This window comes from Monodon monoceros, unplaced genomic scaffold (genome assembly GCF_005190385.1).
Source record: "Monodon monoceros isolate NGI ecotype Baffin Bay Population unplaced genomic scaffold, NGI_Narwhal_1 Super_Scaffold_22, whole genome shotgun sequence".
NCBI lineage: Eukaryota > Metazoa > Chordata > Mammalia > Artiodactyla > Monodontidae > Monodon > Monodon monoceros.
Genome location: NW_021703779.1, coordinates 59,069,577 through 59,093,887, shown reverse-complemented (window position 1 = coordinate 59,093,887; position 24,311 = coordinate 59,069,577). Strand labels below are relative to the sequence as shown.

At 37.0% G+C, this 24,311-nt stretch overlaps 1 protein-coding gene across 1 annotated transcript in view; it reads left to right on the top strand.

Moving 5' to 3' along the window:
- TEX11 (testis expressed 11) overlaps positions 1-24,311 on the top strand; it is a gene marked incomplete at its 5' end in the record, with an annotated part of 336,930 nt that overhangs the window by 216,764 nt on the left and 95,855 nt on the right. The window contains one exon of the mRNA XM_029241408.1: positions 11,938-12,040. Within this exon, the coding sequence (XP_029097241.1) occupies positions 11,938-12,040 (103 nt within the window). The remainder of the gene's footprint in view (positions 1-11,937; positions 12,041-24,311) is intronic.

The following is a 24,311-nucleotide window of genomic DNA, read 5'->3' as shown; positions in this document are numbered from 1 at the left end:
AAAAGAATGGCGGCACAGGGAGATCAGCTCGGTGCTTTGTGACCACCTAGAGGGGTGGGATAGGGAGGATAGGAGGGAGACACTAGAGGGAGGGGATATGGGTATATATGTATACATACAGCTGATTCATTTTGTTATACAGCAGAAACTAACACAACATTGTAAAGCCATTATACTCCAGTAAAGATGTTAAAAAAGAAAATGGCAGCACAGACCAAGAAGATATAAGATTCAAAGAACACACAGAGATAAATGATACAGTAACTGTAATGAAAAATACACGAGAAGGAATCAGTAGCAGAATAAATGAGGCAGAAGAGTGAATGAGTGAGCTGGAAGACAGATTTGTGGAAATCACTGCTGTGAAACAGAATTTTAAAAAAATGAAAAGAAATGAGGACAGCCTGAGACCTCTGGGGCAACACTAAACACACCAACGTTCGCATTATAGGGCTCCCAGAAGGAAAAGAGAGAGAGAAAGAGCCTGAGAAACTATTTGAAGAGATAATAGCTGAAAACTTCCCTAACATGGGAAAGGAAACACTCAAGTCCAGGAAGCACAGAGAGTCCCATACGGGATAAACCCGAGGAGGAACATGCCAAGACACATATTAATAAAACTGACAAAAATTAAAGACAAATAGGAAATATTAAAAGCAACAAGGGAAAAAGCAACAAATAACATACAAGGGAATGCTCATATGGTTATATGCTGATTTTTCAGCAGAAACTCTGCAGGCCAAAAGGGAGTGGCATGATATATTTAAAGAGATGAAAGAGACAAACATACAACCAAGAATGCTCTACCCTGCAATGCTCTCATTCACATATGATGGAGACATCAAAAGCTTTATAGACAAGCAAAAGCTAAGAGAATTCAACACCACCAAACCAGCTTTACAGCAAATGCTAAAGGAACTTCTCTAGGCAGAAAAGAAAGTGCCACAACTAGAAAAAGAAATTATGAAAGGGAAAGCTCACTGGTAAAGACAAACATACAGTAAAGGTAGGAAATCATCAACACACAAATATGATATCAAAATCAGCAATTGTGAGGAGGGATATTGGAAATGCATTTGAAATTAAGAGACCAGCAACTTAAAACAATCTGTGTGTGTGTGTGTGTGTGTGTGTGTGTGTGTGTGTGTGTGTGTACTGGTATATCAAAACCTCATGGTAACCACAAACCAAAAATACACAGTAGATACATACACAAAAAAAGAAAGCAATCTAAACAAAACTCTAAATATACTCATCTAATCAGAAGAGAAGAGAACAAAAGAGGAAGAGAAGAAAAAATATCTACAAAAACAAATTCTGAACAATTAATAAAATGGCAGTAAGAACATACATATTGATAATTACCTTAGATGTAAATGGATTAAATGCTCCAACCAAAGACATAGACTGGCTGAATGGATACAAAAACAAGATCTGTATATATGCTGTCTGCAAGAGACCCACTTCAGATCTAGGGACACATACAGACTGATAGTGAGGGGATGGAAAAAGTCATTCCATTGAAATGGAAATCAAAAGAAAGCTGGAGTAGCAATACTCATATAAGACAAAATAGACTTTAAAATAAAGACTGTTACAGGAGACAACGAAGGACACTACATAATGATCAAGAGATCAATCCAAGAAGAAGATATAACAATCGTAAATATATATGCACCCAATATAGGAACATCTCAATATATAAGGCAAATGTTGACATCCATAAAAGGAGAAATCAACAGTAATGCAATAATAGTGGGGGACATTAACACCAGACTTACATCAGTGAACAGATCATCCAGACAGAAAATCAATAAGGAAACACAAGCCTTAAATGACACATTAGACCAGAGGGACTTAATTCATATTTATAGAATATTCCACCTGAAAGCAGCAGAATACACGTTCTTCTCAAGTGCACATGGACCTCCTTCTCCAAGATAGATCACATGCTGGGCCACAAAGCAAACCTCAGTGAATTTAAGAAAATTGAAATCGTATCAAGCATCTTTTCTGAGCACAACGCTATGAGGTTAGAAATCAACTACAAGAAAAGAACTGTAAAAAACACAAACACATGGAAGCTAAACAACATGTTATGGAACAACCAATGGATCACTGAAGAAATCAAAGAGGAAATTAAAAATATTACCTAGAGACAAGTGAAAATGAAAACATGACGATCCAAAATCTTTGGGATGCAGCAAAAGCAGTTCTAGGAGAGAAGTTTATAGCAATACAGTCTTACCACAGGAAACAAGAAAAATCTCAAACAACCTAACCTTATACCTAAAGCAACTAGACAAAGAAGAACAAACAAAACCCAAAGTTAGTAGAAGGAAAAAAAACCCATAAAGATCAGAGCAGAAAGAAATGAAATAGGGACGAAGAAAACAGTAGCAAAGATCAATGAAACTAAAATCTGGTTCTTTGAGAAGATAAACAAAATTGATAAACCTTTAGCCACACTCATCAAGAAACAATGGGAAAGAGCTCAAATCAATAAAATTAGAAGTGAAAAACGAAAAGTTACAACTGACACCACAGAAACACAACGGATAATAAGCAACTAGTAGAAGCAACTATACACCAATAAAATGGAAAACCTGGAAGAAATGGAAAAATTCTAAGAAAGGGACAATCTTCCCAGACTGAACCCGGAAGAAACAGAAAATATGAACAGACCAGTCACAAGTACTGAAATTGAAACTGTGATTTTAAAACTTACAACAAACAAAAGTCCAGGACCAGATGCCTTCACAGGTGAATTCTATTCAACATTTAGAGAAAAATTAACACCTATTCTTCTGAAATTATTCCAAAAAATTGCAGAGGAAGGAACACTCCCAAACTCTTTCTCTGAGGCCACCATCATCCTAATACCAAAACCAGACAAAGATACCACAAAAAAAGAAAATTATAGGCCAATATCACTGATGAACATAGGTGCAAAAATACTCAACAAAATACTAGCAAACTGAATCCAACAATACATTAAAAGGATCATACACCCCTTTCAAGTGAGATTTATTCCAGCGATGCAAGGATTTTTCAATATCTGCAAATCAGTGTGATACACCACATTAACAAATTGAAGAATAAAAAGCATATGATCATCTCAATAGATGCAGAAAAAGCTTTTGACAAAATCCAACGCCAATTCTTGATAAAAGCTCTCCAGAAAGTGGGCATAGAGGGAACCTACCTCAACATAATAAAGGCCTTTATGAAAAACCCACAGCTAATAACATACTCAACAGTGAAAAGCTGAAAGCATTTCCTCTAAGATCGGGAACAAGACAAGGATATCTACTGTCACCACTTTTATTCCACATAGTTTTGGAAGTCCTAGCCCTGGCAGTCAGAGAAGGAAAAGAAATAAAAGGAATCCAAATTGGAAAAGAAGAAATAAAACCACTGCTGTATGCAGATGACATGATACTATACATAGAAAATCCTAAAGTTGCTACTGGAAAACTGCTAGAGCTCATCGATGAATTCAGTGAGGTTGCAGAATGCAAAATTAATACACAGAAACCTGTTGCATTTCTATACAGTAACAACGAAAGTTCATAAAGAGATATTAAGGAAACAATCCCGTTTACCATCACAACAAAAAGAATAAAATACCTAGGAATAAATGTACCTAAGGAGGCAAAAGACCTGTACTCTGAAAACTATAAGAAACTGACTGATAAAAGAAATCAAAGATGACAGAACCAGATGGAAAGATATACCATGTTTTTGTATTGGAAGAATCAACGTTGTGAAAATGAGTGTACTACCCAAAGCAATCTACAGATTCAGTGCAATCCCTATCAAATTACCAATGGCCTTTTTACCAGAACTAGAACAAAAGAATTTTACAGTTTGTATGGAAACACAAAAGACCCTGAATAGCCAAAGCAATCTTGAGAAAGAAAAACAGAGCTGCAGGAATTAGGCTCCCTGACTTCAGACTATACTACAAAGCTACAGTAATCAAGACAATATGGTACTGGCACAAAAATAGAAATATAGATCAGTGGTACAGGATAGAAAGCCCATAAATAAACTCACCCACCTATGGTCACCTAAACTATGACAAAGGAGGCAAGAATATACAATGGAGAAAAGACAGCCTCTTCAATAAGTGGTGCTGGGAAAACTGTACAGCTACATGGAAAAGAATGAAATTAGAACATTCTCTAACACCACACACAAAAATAAACTCAGAATAGATTACAGTAAGTCCCCTACATATGAACCTTCAAGTTGCCAACTTTCAAAGATGCGAACATGCGTTTGCATGTCCAGTCCACATTAAGTTAGTTCACGTGTCTGGCATACATTGTCATATGTGTGTATCCTCTACAAGTTGTGCTTTTGTGTACTCTACTGTACTATACTGTATAGAGTACAGTAGTACAGTGTCTTTATTTCAAGCCCAGGATGTCTGGAAGCAAGTGTAAAAGCAGCAGTGATGTAGCTGATACTGCTAAGAAGTGCCAAGCAATAACGATGGAAACAAAAATGAAAACAATTGAGAGAGTGGAGCAAGGCAAAAAGATGGTAGACGTTGCTCATTCTTATAACATGAGTCATTCAACCTTCGGCACAATTCTAAAGAACAAGGACAAGATCATGGAACATGTGAAGTCTACTGTGCCGATGATGTCGGCAGTAATATCGAAGAAATGTGTAAAAGTGGTGGAGGAGATGAAGAAACTTTTCAGTGTGTGGATGCAGGATCAGCATCAGCGTTGAGTCCCGTTCAGCTTAATGCTGATTCAAGAGAAAGCTAAAAGCCTTCAAGAGAAACCTAAAAGACTTGAGAAAGAAACATGGTGAAGAATCAGAGGGAGCATCTTTTAACGCCAGCCATGGGTGGTTTCATCAGTTCAAGGCTAGAGCCAACCTTCACAACATAAAAGTAAGTGGCGAGGCAGTGAGTGCAGATATGGTAGCTGCCTGGGAATTCCCTGAAACGCTTTGAGAAATTATTGATGAAGGCACGTATTTACCTGAGCAGGGTTTTAATGTGGATGAGATAAGACTGTACTGGAAGAGGATGCCAGACCAAAGTTACATCAGTAAGAAGGAAAAGTTGATGCCCGGCTATAAAGCAGCAAAGGATAGGCTAACTCTGTTGCTTGTTGGCAATGCTTCTGGCAATCTGAAGCTGAAGCCTCCCTTAGTTTATCATTCAGAGAACCCAAGAGCCCTTAAAAGCATAGCCAAGGGCTCTCTTCCTGTCGTGTGGAAGAGTAACCCCAAAGCCTGATTACACAGGCCATTTTCCAGGACTGGTTTTTCCACCACTTTATCTTGGAGGTAGAGAAATATTGCTTGGAGAAAGACGTCCCATTCAATATTCTTTTGCTGCTCGACAGTGCTCCAGGCCACTCCCCATTCATGGATGACTTTCATCCCAACGTCAGAGTAGTGCATCTGCCACCAAATACTACTGAATACATTGCTCATCCAGCCTATGGACCAGGGAGTTATAGCGACTTTCAAGAAACATCATTTATGTCACACTTTTCATCAGACAGTAAAGGTTAGTGATCAATCAGGAACAACCTTGTGACAATTTTGGAAGGACTATAACATCTGTAAGGCCGTAAAAAACATTGACTTTTCTTGGCGTAAGGTTATGGCCGTCACCATGAATGGGGTTTGGAAGAACCTTTGGCCGCAGTTTGTTCACGATTTTTGTGGATTTGAGAATGTGGATGAGGAGTACAAAGAGGTCTTCAGCAACTTCGTGACCCTCAGCAAGAAGCTGGAGCTAGATCTGCAAGAGGACAGCTTCACTGAACTCCTTTCTGTGCAACATGAGGAGCTTACTAATGAAGACCTGATGGAATTGGAGGCCCAGAGAAAGGACGAGGAGAGACAAGAGGAAGAAAAAGTAACTGAAGAACCAAAGAAATTCTTGATGCAGGAAATGGCAAGGGGGTTTTCTTTATATGAGGAGGTACTGTTAGTTTTTGAGGCACAGGACCCGAACGTAGAGCAATACACAAAGGTTGCAGCAGCCATTCAGAATGCCATCCAGTGCTACCATGTCATATATGACAAGAAGAAAAGAGCTACTACCCAGACATCACTGGATTGTTTTTTTCAAGAGAGTAGATAGAATTGAATCCAGCAAGGAACCAGAACCTGTGCCATCAGCGTCAGGCATTAGTGAAATTGCAGCTTGCCCTCCGTCACCTATGGCTGATGATCCTTCAGCTCTACCATCTCCCACCTCCCCTCCCTCCTCCAGTCAGTAACTCTTCTTGCCTGTTCACTTGATGCCAGCACCTGTATGCCAGCTGTTGTGCTGTACTACTGTACTTTTCAGGGTACTGTACTGTAAGATTAAAAATGTTTTATTTTTTGTGTTTGCTTGTTTTTATGTATTATTTGTGTGAAAAGTATTATAAATCTATTACAGTACAGTACTATATAGCCGATTTTGTTAGTTGGGTACCTAGGCTAACTTTGTTGGACTTAGAAACGCGCTCTTGCAATGGAACTTGTTCGTGTGTAGGGGACTTACTGTAACGATCTAAATGTAAGAGCAGATACTATAAAACTCTTAGAGGAAAACATAGGCAGAACACTCTTTGACATGAATTGCAGCAATATCTTTTTGGATCCACCCCTAGAGTAATGAAAATAAAAACAAAAATAAACGGGACCTAATTAAACTTAAAAACTTTTGCACAGTAAAGGAAACCATCAACAAAACGAAAAGACAACCACAGAATGGGAGAAAATATTTGCAAACAAAGTGACCAACAGGGGATTAATCTCCAAAATGTACAAATAGCTCATGCAGCTCAATAACAAAAAAAAACCAGACAACCCAATCAAAAAAGGGGCTGAAGACCTAAATAGACATGTCTCCAGAGAAGACATACAGATGGCCAAAAAGCACATGAAAAGATGCTCAGCATCGCTAATTATTAGAGAAATGCAAATCAGAAGTACAGTGAGGTATCTCCTCACACCTGTCAGAATGGCCATCATCAAAAAGCCACAAACATGAGCTTCCCTGGTGGCGCAGTGGTTGCAAGTCTGCCTGCCGGTGCAAGGGACACGGGTTTGTGCCCCGGTCAGGGAGGATCCCACATGCCATGGAGAAGCTAGGCCTGTGAGCCATGGCCGCTGGGCCTGCACGTCTGGAGCCTGTGCTCCGCAACAGGAGAGGCCACAGCAGTGAGAGGCCCACGTACCGCAAAAAAAAAAAAAAAAAAAGCCACAAACAATAAATCCTGGAGAGAGTGTGGAGAAAAGGGAACACTCCTACACTCTTTGCGGGAATATAAATTGATACAACCACTATGGAGAACAGTATGGAGTTTTCTTAAAAAACTAAAAATAGAACTACCATATGGTCTAGCTGTCCCACTTCTGGGCATATATCTGGATAAAACCATAATTTGAAAAGATACATGCACCCCAATATTTATTGCAGCACTATTTACAACAGCCAAGACATGGAAAGAACCTAAATGTCCATTGACAGAGGAATGGATAAAGACGATGTTGTACATATGTACAGTGGAGTATTACTCGGCCATAAAAAAGAGTGAAATAATGCCATCCATAATGCAGCAACATGGATGGACCTAGAGATAATCATACTAAGTGAACTAAGACAGAGAAAGACAAATATCATACGAGATCACTTATATGTGGAATCTAAAAAGATGATACAAATGAACTTATTTACAAAACAGAAACCAACTCACAGACTTTGAAAACAAACTTATGGTTATCAAAGGGGAAAGGTGGAGGGAGGTATAAATTAGGAGTTTGGGATTAACATATGCACACTACTGTATATAAAATAGATAATCAACAAGGACTTCCTGTATAGCACAGGGAACTCTACTCAATATTCTCTAATCATCTATATGGGAAAAGACTCTGAAGAAGAATGGATATATGTATATGTATAATAGAACCACTTTGCCGTACACCTGAAACTAACAACACATTGTAAATCAACTATACCCCAATATAAAATAAAAATTAAATTGAATAAAAAGAACTTAAATCAACTATACCCCAATATAAAATTAAATTGAATAAAAAGAACTTAAAAATAAAGTTTAGGGCTTCCCTGGTGGCGCAGTGGTTGAGAGTCCGCCTGCCGATGCAGGGGACACGGGTTCGTGCCCTGGTCCAGGAAGATCCCACATGCCGTGGAGCGGCTAGGCCCGTGAGCCATGGCCGCTGAGCCTGCGCGTCTGGAGCCTATGCCCTGCAACGGGAGAGGCCACAACAGTGAGAGGCCTGTGTACCGCAAAAAAAAAAAAAAAAAATTTAAAAATAAATTACTTAGGTCTAAAAAAAAGTACTATGTTGAACAGAAGTCGTGAGAATGAACATCCTTGTCTTGTTCCTGAATTTAGAGGAACACCTTTCACATTTCACCACTGAGTATGTTGTTAGCTGTTTTTTTGTCATATGGCCTTTGTTATTTTGAGATAGGCTCCTTTTATACCCAGTTTTTTGAGAGCTTTTATTATGAAAGAGTGTTGAATTTTGTCAAATACTTTATCTGTATCTATTGAGAGAATCATAGTATTTTTATCTTTCATTCTGTTACTGTAATGCATTATTTTTATTGATTTGTGTATGAACCATCCTTGCATCCGAGGAATAAATTCCACTTGATCATGGTGTATGATCTTTTTAATGGGCTGTTGAATTCTGTTTGCTAGTATTCTGTTGAGAATGTTTGCATCTATATTCATCAGGGATATTGGCCTGTTGCTTTTTTCTTGTGGTATTTTTATCTGACTTTGGTATTAGGGTAATGCTGGCCTCGTGATATGAGTTTTGGAGTGTTCCCTCTTCAATTGGAAGAGTTTGAGAAAGATTGGCATTAATTCTTCTTCAAATGTTTGATATAAATCACCACTAAAACCATCTGGTCCTGGTATTTTCTTTGTTGGGCTGTTTTTGATTACTGATTCAGTCTCCTTATTATTGGTCTGTTCTGATTTTCTGTTTCTTCCTGATTCAGTCTTAGTGGGTTGTCTGTTTAACTTTGTTTCATTATTTTTTTTCTATTATCTTTCTAGTCTCTATATCATTTATCTCTGCTCTAATCTTTAATTCCCTCCTGCTAAATTTGGGCTTAGTTTTTTCTTTATAATTCCTTGAGAAGTAAAGGTAGGTTGTTTATTTGAGATCTTTTCTTAATGTAGGCATTTATTGCTATAAACTTCCTTCTTAGAACTATCTTTGCTGCATTCCCTAAGCTTTGATATATTTTCTTTGTTGTTTTTGTTCTCAAAATACTTTATAATTTGCCTATTCATTTCTTCTTTGATCCGTTGATTATTCAGGAGTGTGTTGTTTAATTTCCATGCATTTGTAAATTTTTCATTTTTCTTCATGTTATTTTTTTCTAGTTTCATGCCATTGCAGTGGGAAAAGATACTTGATATGATTACAATCTTCTTAAATTTGTTAAGGCTTGCTTTCTGGCCCAACATATGATTTATCCTAGAATATGTTCCATGTGTATGTGAGAGGAATATATATTCTGGTGCTGTTGAATGGAATGTTCTGTATGTGTCTATTCAGTCAATTTTGTCTGTAGTGTTAGGTCCACTATTGATTAATTTTCTGTTTGGATACCTATGTACTGTTGAAAGTGGGTTTTGAAATGTTCCCTACTGTTATTTATTTCTATTACTCCCTTCAGTTCAGTTAATGTTTGCTTTAAATATTTAGTTGCTCTAGTGTTGAATGTGTATGTATATACAGTTGTTATATCCTCTTGATGAATTGACCCCTTTGTCACTATATGGTGTCCTTCTTTGTCTCTTGTGACTGATTTTGAGTAAAGTCTATTTTGTCTGATAATTATAGCCACTCTTGCTCTCTTTTTGTTACCATTTGCATGGAATATCTTTTTCCATCTCTTCACTTTCAGCTTATGTGTGTCCTTAAAGCTAAAGTTAGTCTCTTGTAGATAGCACATTGTTGGATCTTGTTTTTGTTTGTTTTTTATCCATTCAGCCGCTCTGTGTCTTTGATTGGATAGTTTAGTTCATTTACATTTAAATATTGATAGTTAAGTGCTTACTAGTCCCATCTTGTTAATTGTTTGAGTTTTTAGTTCCTTTCTTCCTCTCTTGCTTTTTTCCTTTTTGATTTATTTTTATAATGGTGTGTCCTAATTCCTTTATCATATATGTGTTTTGCAAATATTTTCTCCCATTTTGTGGCTTGCCTTTTCATTCTCTTAACAGTGTCTTTCACAGAGCAGAAGTTTCTAATTTTAATGAAGTCCAGCTTCTTTTTTCTTTCATGAATTGTGCTTTCAGTGTTGTTTAAAAAGTCATCAGTAAACCAAATGTCACGTAGTTTTCCCCTATGTTACCTCTAAGAGTTCTGTAGTTTGAGGTCTTACATTTAGATTTACGATTGTTTTTGAATTAATTTTTGTGAAAGGTTTAAGGTCTGTGCTCAGATTTTTTTTCTTTTTTGCGTGTGGATGTCCAGTTGTTCCAGCACCAATTGTTTTAAAAAGACTTTATCCTCATTTTTTTGTACTTTCTGGTTTCCCCCTTCTACTAGTGTAGAAATTAATTACTGTTTGTATTCTTTTAATGATTGTCCTAAAAGAATAGAATCCTTACTTAACTGTCCACCATGTTTGTAGTCTCTCTCTGCTGCACTTTAGCTGCATATTTATTATGTCTTATCTTTCAGTTCACTAATTTTCTCTTCATCTGCTTATAAATTGCTATTAGTAAGCCTATCCATTATGTTGCCATTTGGGTTATTGTATCTTTCATTTCAAGTAGTTCTTTGTGCCCAAATCAGCAAGGTCACATTTTATAGTTTCTGTTTCTTATAAACTTGTGTGATGTGCAAAGTGTTTAACAACTGATACGGCTTGGGCAATAATCAGTCAGAATGGATACCAGCTGGAAACAACCACTGTAACTGTATCAATATGTACTATTGAATATCAACCTAGTTATATACTTTTTGAGCATATCTTTTATTTCCTTAAACCTTGAAAACAGAGATGTTTTATAGGCAGTTTTTGATAGTTCTTTTATTTACATCCTGAGAGTCTGTTTCTGTTGATTCTCATTTATGGTGTCTTGTTTCCTACTGTGCTTGATTTTTTTATGTTTCTACTCAAGATTCTTGAAAAATTATTTATGGAAATATTTTGAAGCCTAAGATGAAGGTGTCTTCCCCCAGAGAGGATTTACATTTGCTTCTTCCTATGTTTGGGACCAATGAAAACTAAATTCATAGCTTGACATCTTTTGGCCTCCCATATAATGTAATTTGGGGCTTTAAATACATGCGAAAGTCTGTTTGTATTACACCTTAGGGACTGGTTTTCCGTACCCCATTTTGTTGGATTCTTCTCAGAACCAAGGTATCTATCTTTCATTGCAGTCCCCTGAGGATGTGGATGAAAGTGGGTTTACTTCTGGTTTTCCCTTAGCCTAAGAGTGTGATCCCTTGAGCCTTGATGTCTATTTTCCTGACCTAGTAAGGTACATTAAAACTAAAGTTAACATTTGCCTAGGTTTACAAATGCCCAGCAGGAAAAAAAAAAGTAGCTTTAATTCTCCATTTACTTCTCTGGGACCTCACTTTTCCTTAGATATTGCTTGGTGATTGCTTTACTAGTCACTTGCTTTTGGAATTAAAAAAAAAATGCTATCCAACATTTTTTGGTTGTTTTCAGTAGGAGGGTTGGTTTGACATATATAATGTGCCCTATTTTCAGAAGCAGAGTTCAGTATTTCCATAGCATTTTAATAGAACAGTTCTTCAAAGATTTTTCTCAGATTCATGTCTTTTCATTATGAGTATCCCTCAGCCATTGTGACTATGTTAATAGTATTAGTAAAATATGGTAAAGTCTTCCTTATATGCTTTGTAAAAGAAACCCAGTATTTCTTTTTTCAGGCTAAAGAGGCGGTGACAGAAGCTGAACGATGTGATCCTACAAATATTTTCACTAAATTTTATGTATTCAAGATGGCAATCCTAGAGGGCAACTCTGACAGAGGTATAAATGTTATTTATGAGTTATATTTGACTGTTAACACAAAGAATAATTCTCTTTGGCTGTAATAGAGAAAAATAGCTTTTAAGACAATGGAGTTGAATATATATGCTAGCTTTCCTATGTAAAGATGATACAACCATACAAAAAGAAACTATGGAAGGTTGCATAAAAATAAAAGAACAGGGTTTGCCTACTGAAGGAGTAGGAACTGGGCAGATGTGGGGCAAGAATTGGGGGAAAGTCTTGTTCCTGTATACTTTTTTGTACTTTGTCATTTGAACCAGCCTATTAAAAATTAACTTTAAAAAACTGTGAGAGCAGGGAGAAATTATAATGCAGTCATTTAAGAATTGTCATTAGAGAATAGAAGTCTCCAGGATACCTTTTGATTGTACTTATTTGGGAAGTTATCGGTGAGAGATCTGGCCCTGAAATGTAGTTTCTCTCCACAGGGTTGACAGTGGTACAGTTGCTCACATGGACCTTATCCCATTAGTGCTTTGTCCTTTCCATTAAGTTAAGCGTAGTTTCCTAGCTAGTTGTCTGCACACACGTGTATCTTGACTTGGTCACAGAGTTACCTGTGCTGTGATATTATTCCTGCTCAGCTCTGGGTAGCTGAGCAAATCCTGGAGCTGTTTGAGCTTCAGACTGGTTGCCCTTTGTGAAGGGCACAAGTAGAGAAATTGAGAAGCTTGAGTTAATGGGTTCAAACAGAATTTATACTAGTCCAATTAAACAACTATTTGTGAATACCTACTAAATGTGCAGTGGAGTCTGTTATTCGCTCTGTAAGAAAAAGAAAGATGATTTATTCTGCTTTGAAAAAGAAATGTTCCACGGTAGTAAAGTATATCTGTATATTAATTAAGGACTAACAAATTGGAATCAGCTCTTTATCAAGGTTAATATTGCTGTTATGTCCATCATCAGGGTTTTCACTAGAGACTTCTGGGCATTTGTTTTTCTTGATATATTATGCTGAAGTATAGAAAAACTTGAAACTTTTGCCAGTAGAAATGGCAAAAAAAAAATAACCCCACACAACCAGATTTCCTTTCTTTTTTTTTTTAACATCTTTATTGGGGTATAATTGCTTTACAATGGTGTGTTAGTTTCTGCTTTATAACAAAGTGAATCAGTTATACATATACTTATGTTCCCATATGTCTTCCCTCTTGCGTCTCCCTCCCTCCCACCCTCCCTATCCCACCCCTCCAGGCTGTCACAAAGCACCGAGCCAATATCCCTGTGCCATGCGGCTGCTTCCCACTAGCTATCTACCTTACGTTTGTTAGTGTGTATATGTCCATGACTCTCTCTCGCCCTGTCACAGCTCACCCTTCCCCCTCCCCATATCCTCAAGTCCGTTCTCCAGTAGGTCTGCGTCTTTATTCCTGTCTTACCCCTAGGTTCTTCATGACACTTTTTTTTCTTAAATTCCATATATATGTGTTAGCATACGGTATTTGTCTTTTTCTTTCTGACTTACTTCACTCTGTATGACAGACTCTAGATCTATCCACCTCATTACAAATAGCTCAATTTCGTTTCTTTTTATGGCTGAGTAATATTCCATTGTATATATGTGCCACATCTTCTTTATCCATTCATCCGATGATGGGCACTTAGGCAGATTTCCTATTAAGGCTTTTCTTTTAACATTCTATTAAAATAAAATTATTTTACTTTTTTTTTTTTTTTTGCTGTACGCGGGCCTCTCACTGCCATGGCCTCTCCCGTTGCGGAGCACAGGCTCCGGACGCGCAGGCTCAGCGGCCATGGCTCACGGGCCCAGCCGCTCCGCGGCATGTGGGATCCTCCCGGACCGGGGCACGAACCCGTGTCCTCTGCATCAGCAGGCGGACTCTCAACCACTGCGCCACCAAGGAAGCCCTATTTTACTTTTTAAGCATAGCATTAGCTCAGTATTTTCATTTCTTCCCCAGTTATCTGTGTCCACTTTTTAGTCATGTTTATTGAAAATACATACAATAAAATTTACTGTTGCCTAGTGTATGATTTTATAAGGTTTATTTATATTAGTAATTCTATGAATTTTGACAATTGCTTACAGTCATGTAGCCAGCACCACAATCAAGATATAGAACAAAAAATTAACTCAGGCCCCTTTGTTGTCACTCCTTCCCACCACTTCCAGCCCTGATTCCTACTAATCTCATTTCTATCCCTATAATTTTGCCTTTTCCAGAATGTCATATAAATGGAATCATATAGTATGAAGCTTTTTGAGCCTTCTTTCACTTAGCGTAATACATTTGAAACTCATTCATACTGTTGTGTGTTCCCATAGTTTGTTCTTTTTTATTGCTAAGTAGTATTTCGTAAGTATGGATGTACCAAAATTTATACATTTACCAGTTGAAGGATATTTGGATGGTTTCCGGTTTGGGTGATTATAAATAAAGGTGCTATAAACATCTGTTTACAGATTTTGTATGATGACAGTATTTCACTTCTCTAGGGTAAATATCGAGGAATGGGTTTGCTGGGTTGTAAGTATATGTTTAACTTTGTTAGAAACTGCCAAACTCTTTTCTAAAGTGGCTATACAGTTTTATGTTCTAACTAGCTATGTATGAAAGTTCCAGTTGATCTACAGCCTCACCAGCACTTGGAATTGTCTGCTGATAAATTTCTTTAGCCATTCTAATAATGAGGTAGAGATACAGTACTGTGATTATAATTAGCATTTCCATAGTGTCCAATATTTGACATCCATATATCTTCTTTGGTGGAGTGTTTGTACAAATCTTTTGCGCAGTTTTCTATAAGAAACTTTGTGTTCTTATTGAGTTTCGAAGTTCTTTATATATTCTAGATACAAGGTATTTATCAGATATGTGTTTTACAAATTTTTCTTTTTATTTTCTTATCAGTGCATTTCATGACAAGATGATGAAGTCTAATTTATCTTCTTTTATGGATATTTTGGTATTGTATCTAAGAAATCTTTACCTAATCCATGGTCACAAAAAATTTTCCCTGTGTTTTCTTCAAGAAATTTTACAGTTTTAGGTATAAGTTTGTGGTTAGTTCTGTGGTCCATTTTGCATTAATTTTTTATATTTGACTTAAGGTATGGGTTGAAGTTCATTTTTTTTTTGCACATGGTTACCTAATCATTCCAGCTTCATTTATTTAAAAATTCTGTCCTTTCCCAACTGATTGCCTTTGTACCTTTAATGAAAATCAGTTGTCATATGTGCATGGGTCTCTTCTGGACTCTTCATTCTGTTCCACTGAACTACTCCTCTTTACCCCATTCCCACACTGTCTTGATTAATGTAGCTATGTAGTAAATTTGAAATCATGTAGTGTTAGTCCTCCAACTTTATTCTTCTCTTTTAAATTGTTTGGGCTATTCTAAGTCCTTTGTATATCTCTGTGAATTTTAAATTTTAAATAAGTTTTTCAGTTTCTACAAAGGTAAATATTGATTGGGATTACACTGACTCTGTAGATCAGTTTGGAGAAAATTGACATCTTCCAACCTGTGAACAAGTTATATTTAGGTCTTTAATTTCTCTCAGCAATCTTTTCTGTCTTTCAACATATAAGGTTTTGTGCACCTTTTGTCAGATTTATCGCTAAGTATACCGTATTTTATGCTATTTCAAATGGCATTTTTAAAAATCCTTCAGTTTCTGACTGTTCATCGCAAGTATGTAGAAATAGAATTGACTTTTGTGTATTGATTTGTATCCTACAGAGTTGCTAAACTCACTAGTTCCAGTGGCTTTCTTGTAGATTATTATGTTGACTGTGAATAAAGACAATTTTACTACTTCCTGTCCAATCTGGGTACAGTTTTTCATACTTTATTGTACTTGTTAGAATCTCCAGTAAAATTGGTAAAAAGCAGACATCCTTGACTTTTTCCTGATTTTAGAGGGAAAGCATCCAGTTTTCAATTATTAAGTATGATGTTAGCTGTAGGTTTTTCATAGATACCTTTTATCAGGTTGAGGAAGTTCCCTTCTGTTTCCTGTTTCCAGTTTCCAGGGAGTTTTTAATCAGGAGTGGATGTTGAATTTGGTCATATGATTTTTCTACATCTATTGAAATGATCAACTTTTTAAAAATATTTTTGGAGTACAGTTGATTTACAATGTTGTGTTAGTTTCAGGTGTACAGCAAAGTGAACCTGTTATACCTATACATATATCCACTCTTCTTTAGATTCTTTTCCCATATAGGCCATAACAGAGTATTGAGTAGAGTTCCCTGTGCTATACAGCAGGTCCTTACTAGTTATCTATTTTATATATAGTAGTGTGTGTATGTCAATCCCAGTCTTCTAATTTACCCATCCCCCCCACCCCCGAACCATAAGTTTGTTTTCTACATCTGTAACTCTATTCTGGTTTTGTAGATAAGTTCATTTGTAACCTTTTTTTTAGATTCCACATATAAGCGATATCATATGATATCTGTCTTTGACTTACTTCATTCAGTATGACAATCTCTAGGTCCATCCATGTTGCTGCCAGTGGAATTATTTCATTCTTCTTTATGGCGGAGTAATATTCCATTGTATATATGTACCACATCTTCTTTATCCATTCCTCTGTTGATGGAAATTTAGGTTGCTTCCATGTCCTGGCTATCGTAAATAGTGCTGCAGTGAACATTGGGGTGTATGTATCTTTTCGAATTACGGTTTTCTCCAGATATATGCCCAGGAGTGGGATTGCTGGATCATATGTTAGCTCTATTTTTAGTTTTTTAAGGAACCTGCATACTGTCCTCCATAGTGGCTGTACCAGTTTACATTCCCACTAAGAGTCTAATAGTGTTCCCTTTTCTCCACACCCTCTCCAGCATTTATAGTTTGTAGACTTTTTGTTGATGGCCATTCTGACCAGTGTGAGGTGATACCTCACTGTAGTTCTGATTTGCATTTCTCTAATAATTAGTGATGTTGAGCATCTTTTCATGTGCTTTTTAGCCATCTGTATGTCTTCTTTGGAGAAATGTTTATTTAGATCTTCTGCCTTTTCTTTTTCTTTTTTGCGGTACGCGGGCCTCTCACTGTTGTGGCCTCTCCCGTCGCGGAGCACAGGCTCCCGACGCGCAGGCTCAGCGGCCATGGCTCACGGGCCTAGCCACTCCGCGGCACGTGGGATCTTCCCAGACAGGGGCACGAACCCGTGTCCCCTGCATCGGCAGGCGGATTCTCAACCACTGCACCACCAGGGAAGCCCTTCTGCCCATTTTTTGACAGGTTTTTGTTTTGTTTTGTTTTGTTTTGTTTTTGATATTGACCTGCATGAGCTGTTTGTGTATTTTGGAGAGATTAATTTGTACTGGCACAAGAACAGAAATACACATCAATGGAACAGGATAGAAAGTCCAGAGATAAACCCACACACCTATGGTCAACTAATCTATGACAAAGTAGGGAAGAATATACAATGGAGAAAAGACAATCTCTTCAGTAAGTGGTGCTGGGAAAACTGGACAGCTATATGTAAAAGAATGAAATTAGAACACTCCCTAACACCATACAGAAAAATAAACTCAAAATGTATTAAAGACCTAAATATAAGGCTGGATACTATAAAACTCCTGGAGTAAAACATAGGCAAAACACTCTTTGACATAACTCACAGTAACATCTTTTTTGTTTGTTTGTTTGTTTGTTTGCGGTACGCGGGCCTCTCACTGTTGTGGCCTCTCCCGTTGCGGAGCACAGGCTCTGGACGCACAGGCCCAGCGGCCATGGCTCACGGGCCCAGCCGCTCCACGGCATGTGGGATCCTCCCAGACCAGGGCACGAACCCGTGTCCCCTGCATCGGCAGGCGGACTCTCAACCACTGTGCCACCAGGGAAGCCCCACAGTAATGTCTTTTTTGATCCCCTTCCTAGAGTAATGAAAGTAAAAACCAAAAATGAACAAATGGGACCTAAATAAACTTAAAAGCTTTTGCCCAGCAAAGGAAACCATAAACAAAACAAAAAGACAATCCTCAGAATGGGAGAAAACATTTGGAAATGAAATGATAATTTTTTTTTAAAGTTTGTTAATATGGTCAGTTACATTGATTTTTCAACAGATAAACCAATGCTGCATTCCTGGGATAAGCTCCACTTAGTCATGATGTGTTCTTTTTTAAATATAATGTTAGATTTGATTTGTTAACAGTTTAAGGATATTTGTACCTGTGTCCATCAGTGATACTGGTCTCTAGTTTTTCTGTAATGTTTTCGGTTTTGCAATTAGGGTAATGCTTACTACGTAGAATGAATTGGAAAATACACCCTCTTTTTCCGTCTTCTAGAAGAATTTGTGTTGCTCAGTTGGTATTATTTCTTTGTTAAATGTTTGCTAGAGTTCACAAGTGAAGCCATCTGGGGCTGGAGTTTTCTTTATGAGAAGGTTTTTAATTATAAGCTCAATTTCTTTAATAGACAAAAGGTTTCTTCAGGTTATCTATTATTTCCAAACTGAGCTTTGGTAGTTTGTGTCTTTCAAGAAATTTGTCTGTTTCATCTAAGTTGTTGAAATTATTGGCCTAAAGTCATTCATTATATCATCCATTATCCTTCTGACATCTGTCAAATCTTTAGTGATGTCACCTTTATCATTCCTGATATTTGTAATTTGTGTCTTCTCTCTTTTTCTCCCTGTCAGAGTGGCTACAAGTTGATCAATTTTATTGCTCTCAAAGAACCAGCTTTTGGTTTCATTAATTTTTCTCTATTGTTTTTTTCTGTTTTCTATTTCAGTTATAAATGTTCTGATCTTTATCATTTCCATTCTTCTACTTACTTTGAGTTTCATTTGCTCTTTCTTTTCTGCTTTCCAAAGGTGAAAGCTGACGTCATTGATTTAAGACTTTTATTCTGGTTTAACATAAACAGTTAATGCTATAAATTACCTTCTAAGTATTGCTTTAGTGACAATACACAAATTTTGATATATTGTGTTTTCATTTTAATTCATTTCAAAATACGTTGCAATATGACCGTTGACGCCAGTGTAAACCCATGGATTATTTAGAAGTATGCTATTTATTTTCCAAACATTTGCAGATTTCCAGAGAACTTTTTTATTAATTTAATTTAATTCTGTTTTAGTGTAAGATCATAAGTTTGTATGACTTGAATCTTTTAAAATATGTTGATGCTTTTTATATGGCTCAGAATATTCTCTTTCTTGGTAAATGTTCCATGTGCACCAGAGAGAAATGTGTATTTTGCTGGTGTAAGGTCAAGTGTTCTATAAATGTCAGTCACGTCAAGTTGATTAATAGTGTTAAATATCCTTGCTGATTTTCTGTCTACTTCTCCTGTCAGTTATTTGAGAGAGGTTATTGAAATCTTGGACAATAATTATGGATTTGTTCATTACTCCTCATAGTTCTATCAGTTTTCGCTTCTTGCATTTTGAAATTTTGTTATTGGATGCATAAACATTTAGGATTATGTCCTCATAATGAATTGATTCCTTTATCATCATGAAATAACCTACTACCACTGGTAATAATCTTTGCTCTGAAGTCTGTTTTGTCTGATATTAATATAACCCCTCCAGCTTTCTTTTGATTATCTCTACTATATACATATTATCCCATCATTTTCTTTTAACCAATTTTGGCTTTATATTTAAAGTGTGTTTCTTGTAGGTAGCATATAGTTTAAAGTTGCTTTCTTCAATTCAGTCTACCTTTTTTTTTTTTACATCATTATTGGAGTATAATTGCTTTACAATGGTGTATTACTTTCTGCTTTATAACAAAATGAATCAGCTATACATACACGTATATCCCCATATCTCCGCCCTCTTGCGTCTCCCTCCCAGCCTCCCTTTCCCACCCCTCTGGGGGTCAGAAAGCACCAAGCTTATCTTCCTGTGCTATGTGGCTGCTTCCCACTAGCTATCTATTTTACATTTGGTAGTGTATATATGTCCATGCCACTCTCTTACTGCGTCCCAGCTTACCCTCCCCAATCCCCATGTCCTCAAGTCCATTCTCTACATCTGCATCTTTATTCCTGTCCTGCCCCTAGGATCTTCGGCACCATATATATATTTTTAGATTCCGTATATATGTGTTAGCATACAGTATTTGTTTTTCTTTCTGACTTATTTCACTCTGTATGACAGACTCTAGGTCCGTCCACCTCACTACAAATAACTCAATTTCGTTTCTTTTTATGGATGAGTAATATTCCATTGTATATATGTGCCACATCTTCTTTATGCATTCATCTGTCAGTACACACTTAGGTTGCTTGCATGTCCTGGCTACTGTAGATAGAGCTGCAATGAACATTTTGGTACATGTCTCTTTTTAAATTATGGTTTTCTCAGGGTATATGCCCAGTAGTGGGATTGCTGGTTCATATGGTAGTTCTATTTTTAGTTTTATAAGGAACTTCCATACTGTTCTCCATAGTGGCTGTATCAATTTACATTCCCACCAACAGTGCAAGAGGGTTCACTTTTCTCCACACCCTCTCCAGCATTTACTGTTTGTAGATGTTTTGATGCTGGCCATTCTGACTGGTGTGAGCTTATACCTCATTGTAGTTTTGATTTGCATTTCTCTCATGATTAGTGATGTTGAGCATCCTTTCATGTGTTTTTTGGCAATCTGTATATCTTCTTTGGAGAAATGTCTATTTAGGTCTTCTGCCCATTTGTGGATTGGGTTGTTTGTGTTTTTTTTATACTGAGCTGCATGTGCTGCTTGTATATTTTGGAGATTAATCCTTTGTCAGTTGCTTCATTTACAAACATTTCCTCCCATTCTGAGGGTTCTCTTTCCATCTTGTTTGTGTTTTCCTTTGCTACGCAAAAGATTTTAAGTTTCATTAGGTCCCATTTTTTAATTTTTGTTTTTATTTCCATTTCTCTAGGAGGTGGGTCAAAAAGGATCTTGCTGTGATTTATGTCATAGAGTGTTCTGCCTATGTTTTCCTCTAAGAGTTTGATAGTGTCTGGCCTTACATTTAGGTTTTTAATCCATTTTGAGTTTAGTTTTGTGTATGGTGATCCATTTTGAGTTTAGTTTTGTGTATGGTGTTAGGGAGTGTTCGAATTTCATTCTTTTACATGTACTGTCCAGTTTTCCCAGTGCCACTTATTGAAGAGTCTGTCTTTTCTCCATTGTATGTTCTTGCCTCCTTCATCAAAGATAAGGTGACCATACGTACATGGGTTTATCTCTGGGCTTTCTATCCTGTTCCATTGATCTATCTTTCTGTTTTTGTGCCAGTACCATACTGTCTTGATTATTGTAGCCTGGTAGTATAGTCTGAAGTCCAGAGCCTGATTCCTCTAGCTCCGTTTTTCTTTCTCAAGATTGCTTTGGCTATTTGGGGTCTTTTGTGTTTCCCTACAAGTTGTGAAATTTTTTCTTCTAGTTCTACGAAAAGTGCCATTGGTAGTTGGATAGGAATTGCATTCAATCTGTACATTGCTTTGGGTAGTATAGTCATTTTCACAGTGTTGATTCTTCCAATCCAAGAACATGGTATATCTCTCCATCTGTGTGTATCATCTTTAATTTCTTTCATCAGTGTCTTATAGTTTTCTGCGTACAGGTCTGTTGCCTCCTTAGTTGGTTTATTCCTAGGTATTTTATTCTTTTTGTTGCAGTGGTAAATGGGAGTGTTTCCTTAATTTCTCTTTGAGATTTTTCATCTTTAGTGTATACGAATGCAAGCGATTTCTGTGCATTAATTAATTTTGTGTCCTGCTACTTAACCAAATTCATTCATTAGCTCTGGTAGTTTTCTGAAAGAATCTTTAGGATTCTCTATGTATAGTATCATGTCATCTGCAAACAGTGACAGCTTTACTTCTTCTTTTCCCATTTGGATTCCTTTTATTTCTTTTTCTTCTCTGATTGCTGTGACTAAAACTTCTAAAACTATGTTGCATAATGATGGTGAGAGTGGACAACCTTGTCTTGTTCCTGATCGTAGAGGAAATGGTTTCAGTTTTTCACTGTTGAGAACGATGTTGGCTGTGGGTTTGTCGTATATGGCCTTTATTATGTTGAGGCAAGTTCCCTCTATGCCTACATTCTGGAGGGTTTTTATCATAAATGTGTGTTGAATTTTGTCAAAAGCTTTTTCTGCATCTAATGAGATGATCATATGGTTTTTCTCCTTGAATTTGTTGATATGGTTTATCACATTGATTGATTTACATATATTGAAGAATTCTTGCATTCCTGAGATAAAGCCCACTTGATCATGGTGTACAATCCTTTTAATTTGCTGTTGGATTCTGCTTGCGAGTATTTTGTTGAGGATTTTTGCATCTTATGTTCATCAGTGATATTGGCCTGTAGTTTTCTTTCCTTGTGACATCTTTGTTTTTGTTTTTGTTTTTTGGCGATACGCGGGCCTCTCACTGCCGTGGCCTCTCCTGACGCAGAGCACAGGCTCCGGACGTGCAGGCTCAGTGGCCATGGCTCACAGGCTCAGCCGCTCTGCAGCATGTGGGATCTTCCTGGACTGGGACATGCACCCGTGTCCCCTGCATCGGCAGGCGGACTCTCAACCAGTGCGCCACCAGGAAAGCCCTGTGACATCTTTGCCTGGTGTTGGTATCAGGGTGATGTTGGCCTCAGTATGAGTTTGGGAGTGTTCCTCCCTCTGCTATATTTTGGAAGAGTTTGAGTAGGATAGGTATTGCTCTTCTCTAAATATGTGTTAGAGTTCACCTGTGAAGCCTTCTGGTCCTGGGCTTTTTATGTTAGAAGATTTTTAATCACAGTCTCAATTTCACTGCTTGTGTTGGTCTGTTTATGTTTTCTATTTCTTCCTGGTTCAGTCTCGGAAGGTTGTGCATTTCTGAGAATTTGTCCATTTCTTCCAGGTTGTCCATTTTATTGGCATATAGTTGCTTGTAGTAATCTCTCATGATCCTTTGTATTTCTGCAGTGTCAGTTGTTACTTTCTTTTCATTTTTAAATCTACTGATTTGAGTCTTCTGCCTTCTTTTCTTGATGAGTCTGCCTAATGGTTTATCAATTTTGTCTGTCTTCTCAAAGAACCAGCTTTTAGTTTTATTGATCTTTGCTGTCGTTTCCTTCATTTCTTCATTTATTTCTGATCTGATCTTTATGATTTTTTTCTTTCTGCTAACTTTGGGGTTTTTGGTTCTTTTTTCTCTAACTGCATTAGGTGTAAAGTTAGGTTGTTTATATGAGATGTTTCTGGTTTCTTGAGGTAGGATTGTATTGCTGTAAACTTCCCTCTTAGAACTGCTTTTGCTGCATCCCATGGGTTTTGGGTCGTCATGTTTTCATTGTCATTTGTCTCTAGGTATTTTCTGATTTCCTCTTTGATTTCTTCAGTGACCTCTTGGTTATATAATAGTGTATTTTTTAGTTTCCATATGTTTGTACTTTTTACAGATTTTTTCCTGTAATTGATATCTAGATTCATAGCTTTGTGGTCAGAAAAGATACCTGATACAATTTCAATTTTCTTAAATTTAGCAAGGCTTGATTTCTGACCCACAATATGATCTGTCCTGGAGAATGTTGCATGAGCACTTGAGAAGAAAATGTATTCTGTTGTTTTTGGATGCAATAATCCTGTAAATTATCAGTTAATTATCAGTTAAGTCATCTTGTTTAATATATTATTTAAAGCTTGGTTTCCTTATTTATTTTCATTTTGGATAATCTGTCCGTTGGTGAAAGTGGTGTGTTAAAGTCCCCTGCTATGACTGTGTTACTGTCGATTTCCCCTTTTATGGCTGTTAGCATTTGCTGTTAGGAGCATAAATATTTACAATTGTTATATGTTTTTCTTGGATTGATCCCTTGATCATTATGTAGTGTCCTTCTTTGTCTCTTTTAATAGTGTTTATTTTAAAGTCTCTTTTGTCGGATATGAGAATTGCTACTCCAGCTTTCTTTTGATTTCCAATTGCGTGGAGTATCTTTTTCCATCCCCTCACTTTCAGTCTGTATGTGTCCCTAGGTCTGAAGTGGGTCTCTTGTAGACAGCATATATATGGGTCTTATTTTTGTATCCATTCAGCCAGTCTCTGTCTTTTGGTTGGAGCATTGAATCCATTTACATTTAAGGTAGTTATCGATATGTATGTTCCTATTACCATTTTCTTAATTGTTTTGGGTTTGTTATTGTAGGTCTTTTCCTTCTCTTGTGTTTCCTGCCTAGAGAAGTTGCCTTCGCATTTATTGTAAAGCTGGGTTGGTGGTGCTGAATTCTCTTAGCTTTTGTGTGTCTGTCAAGGTTTTAATTTCTCTGTCG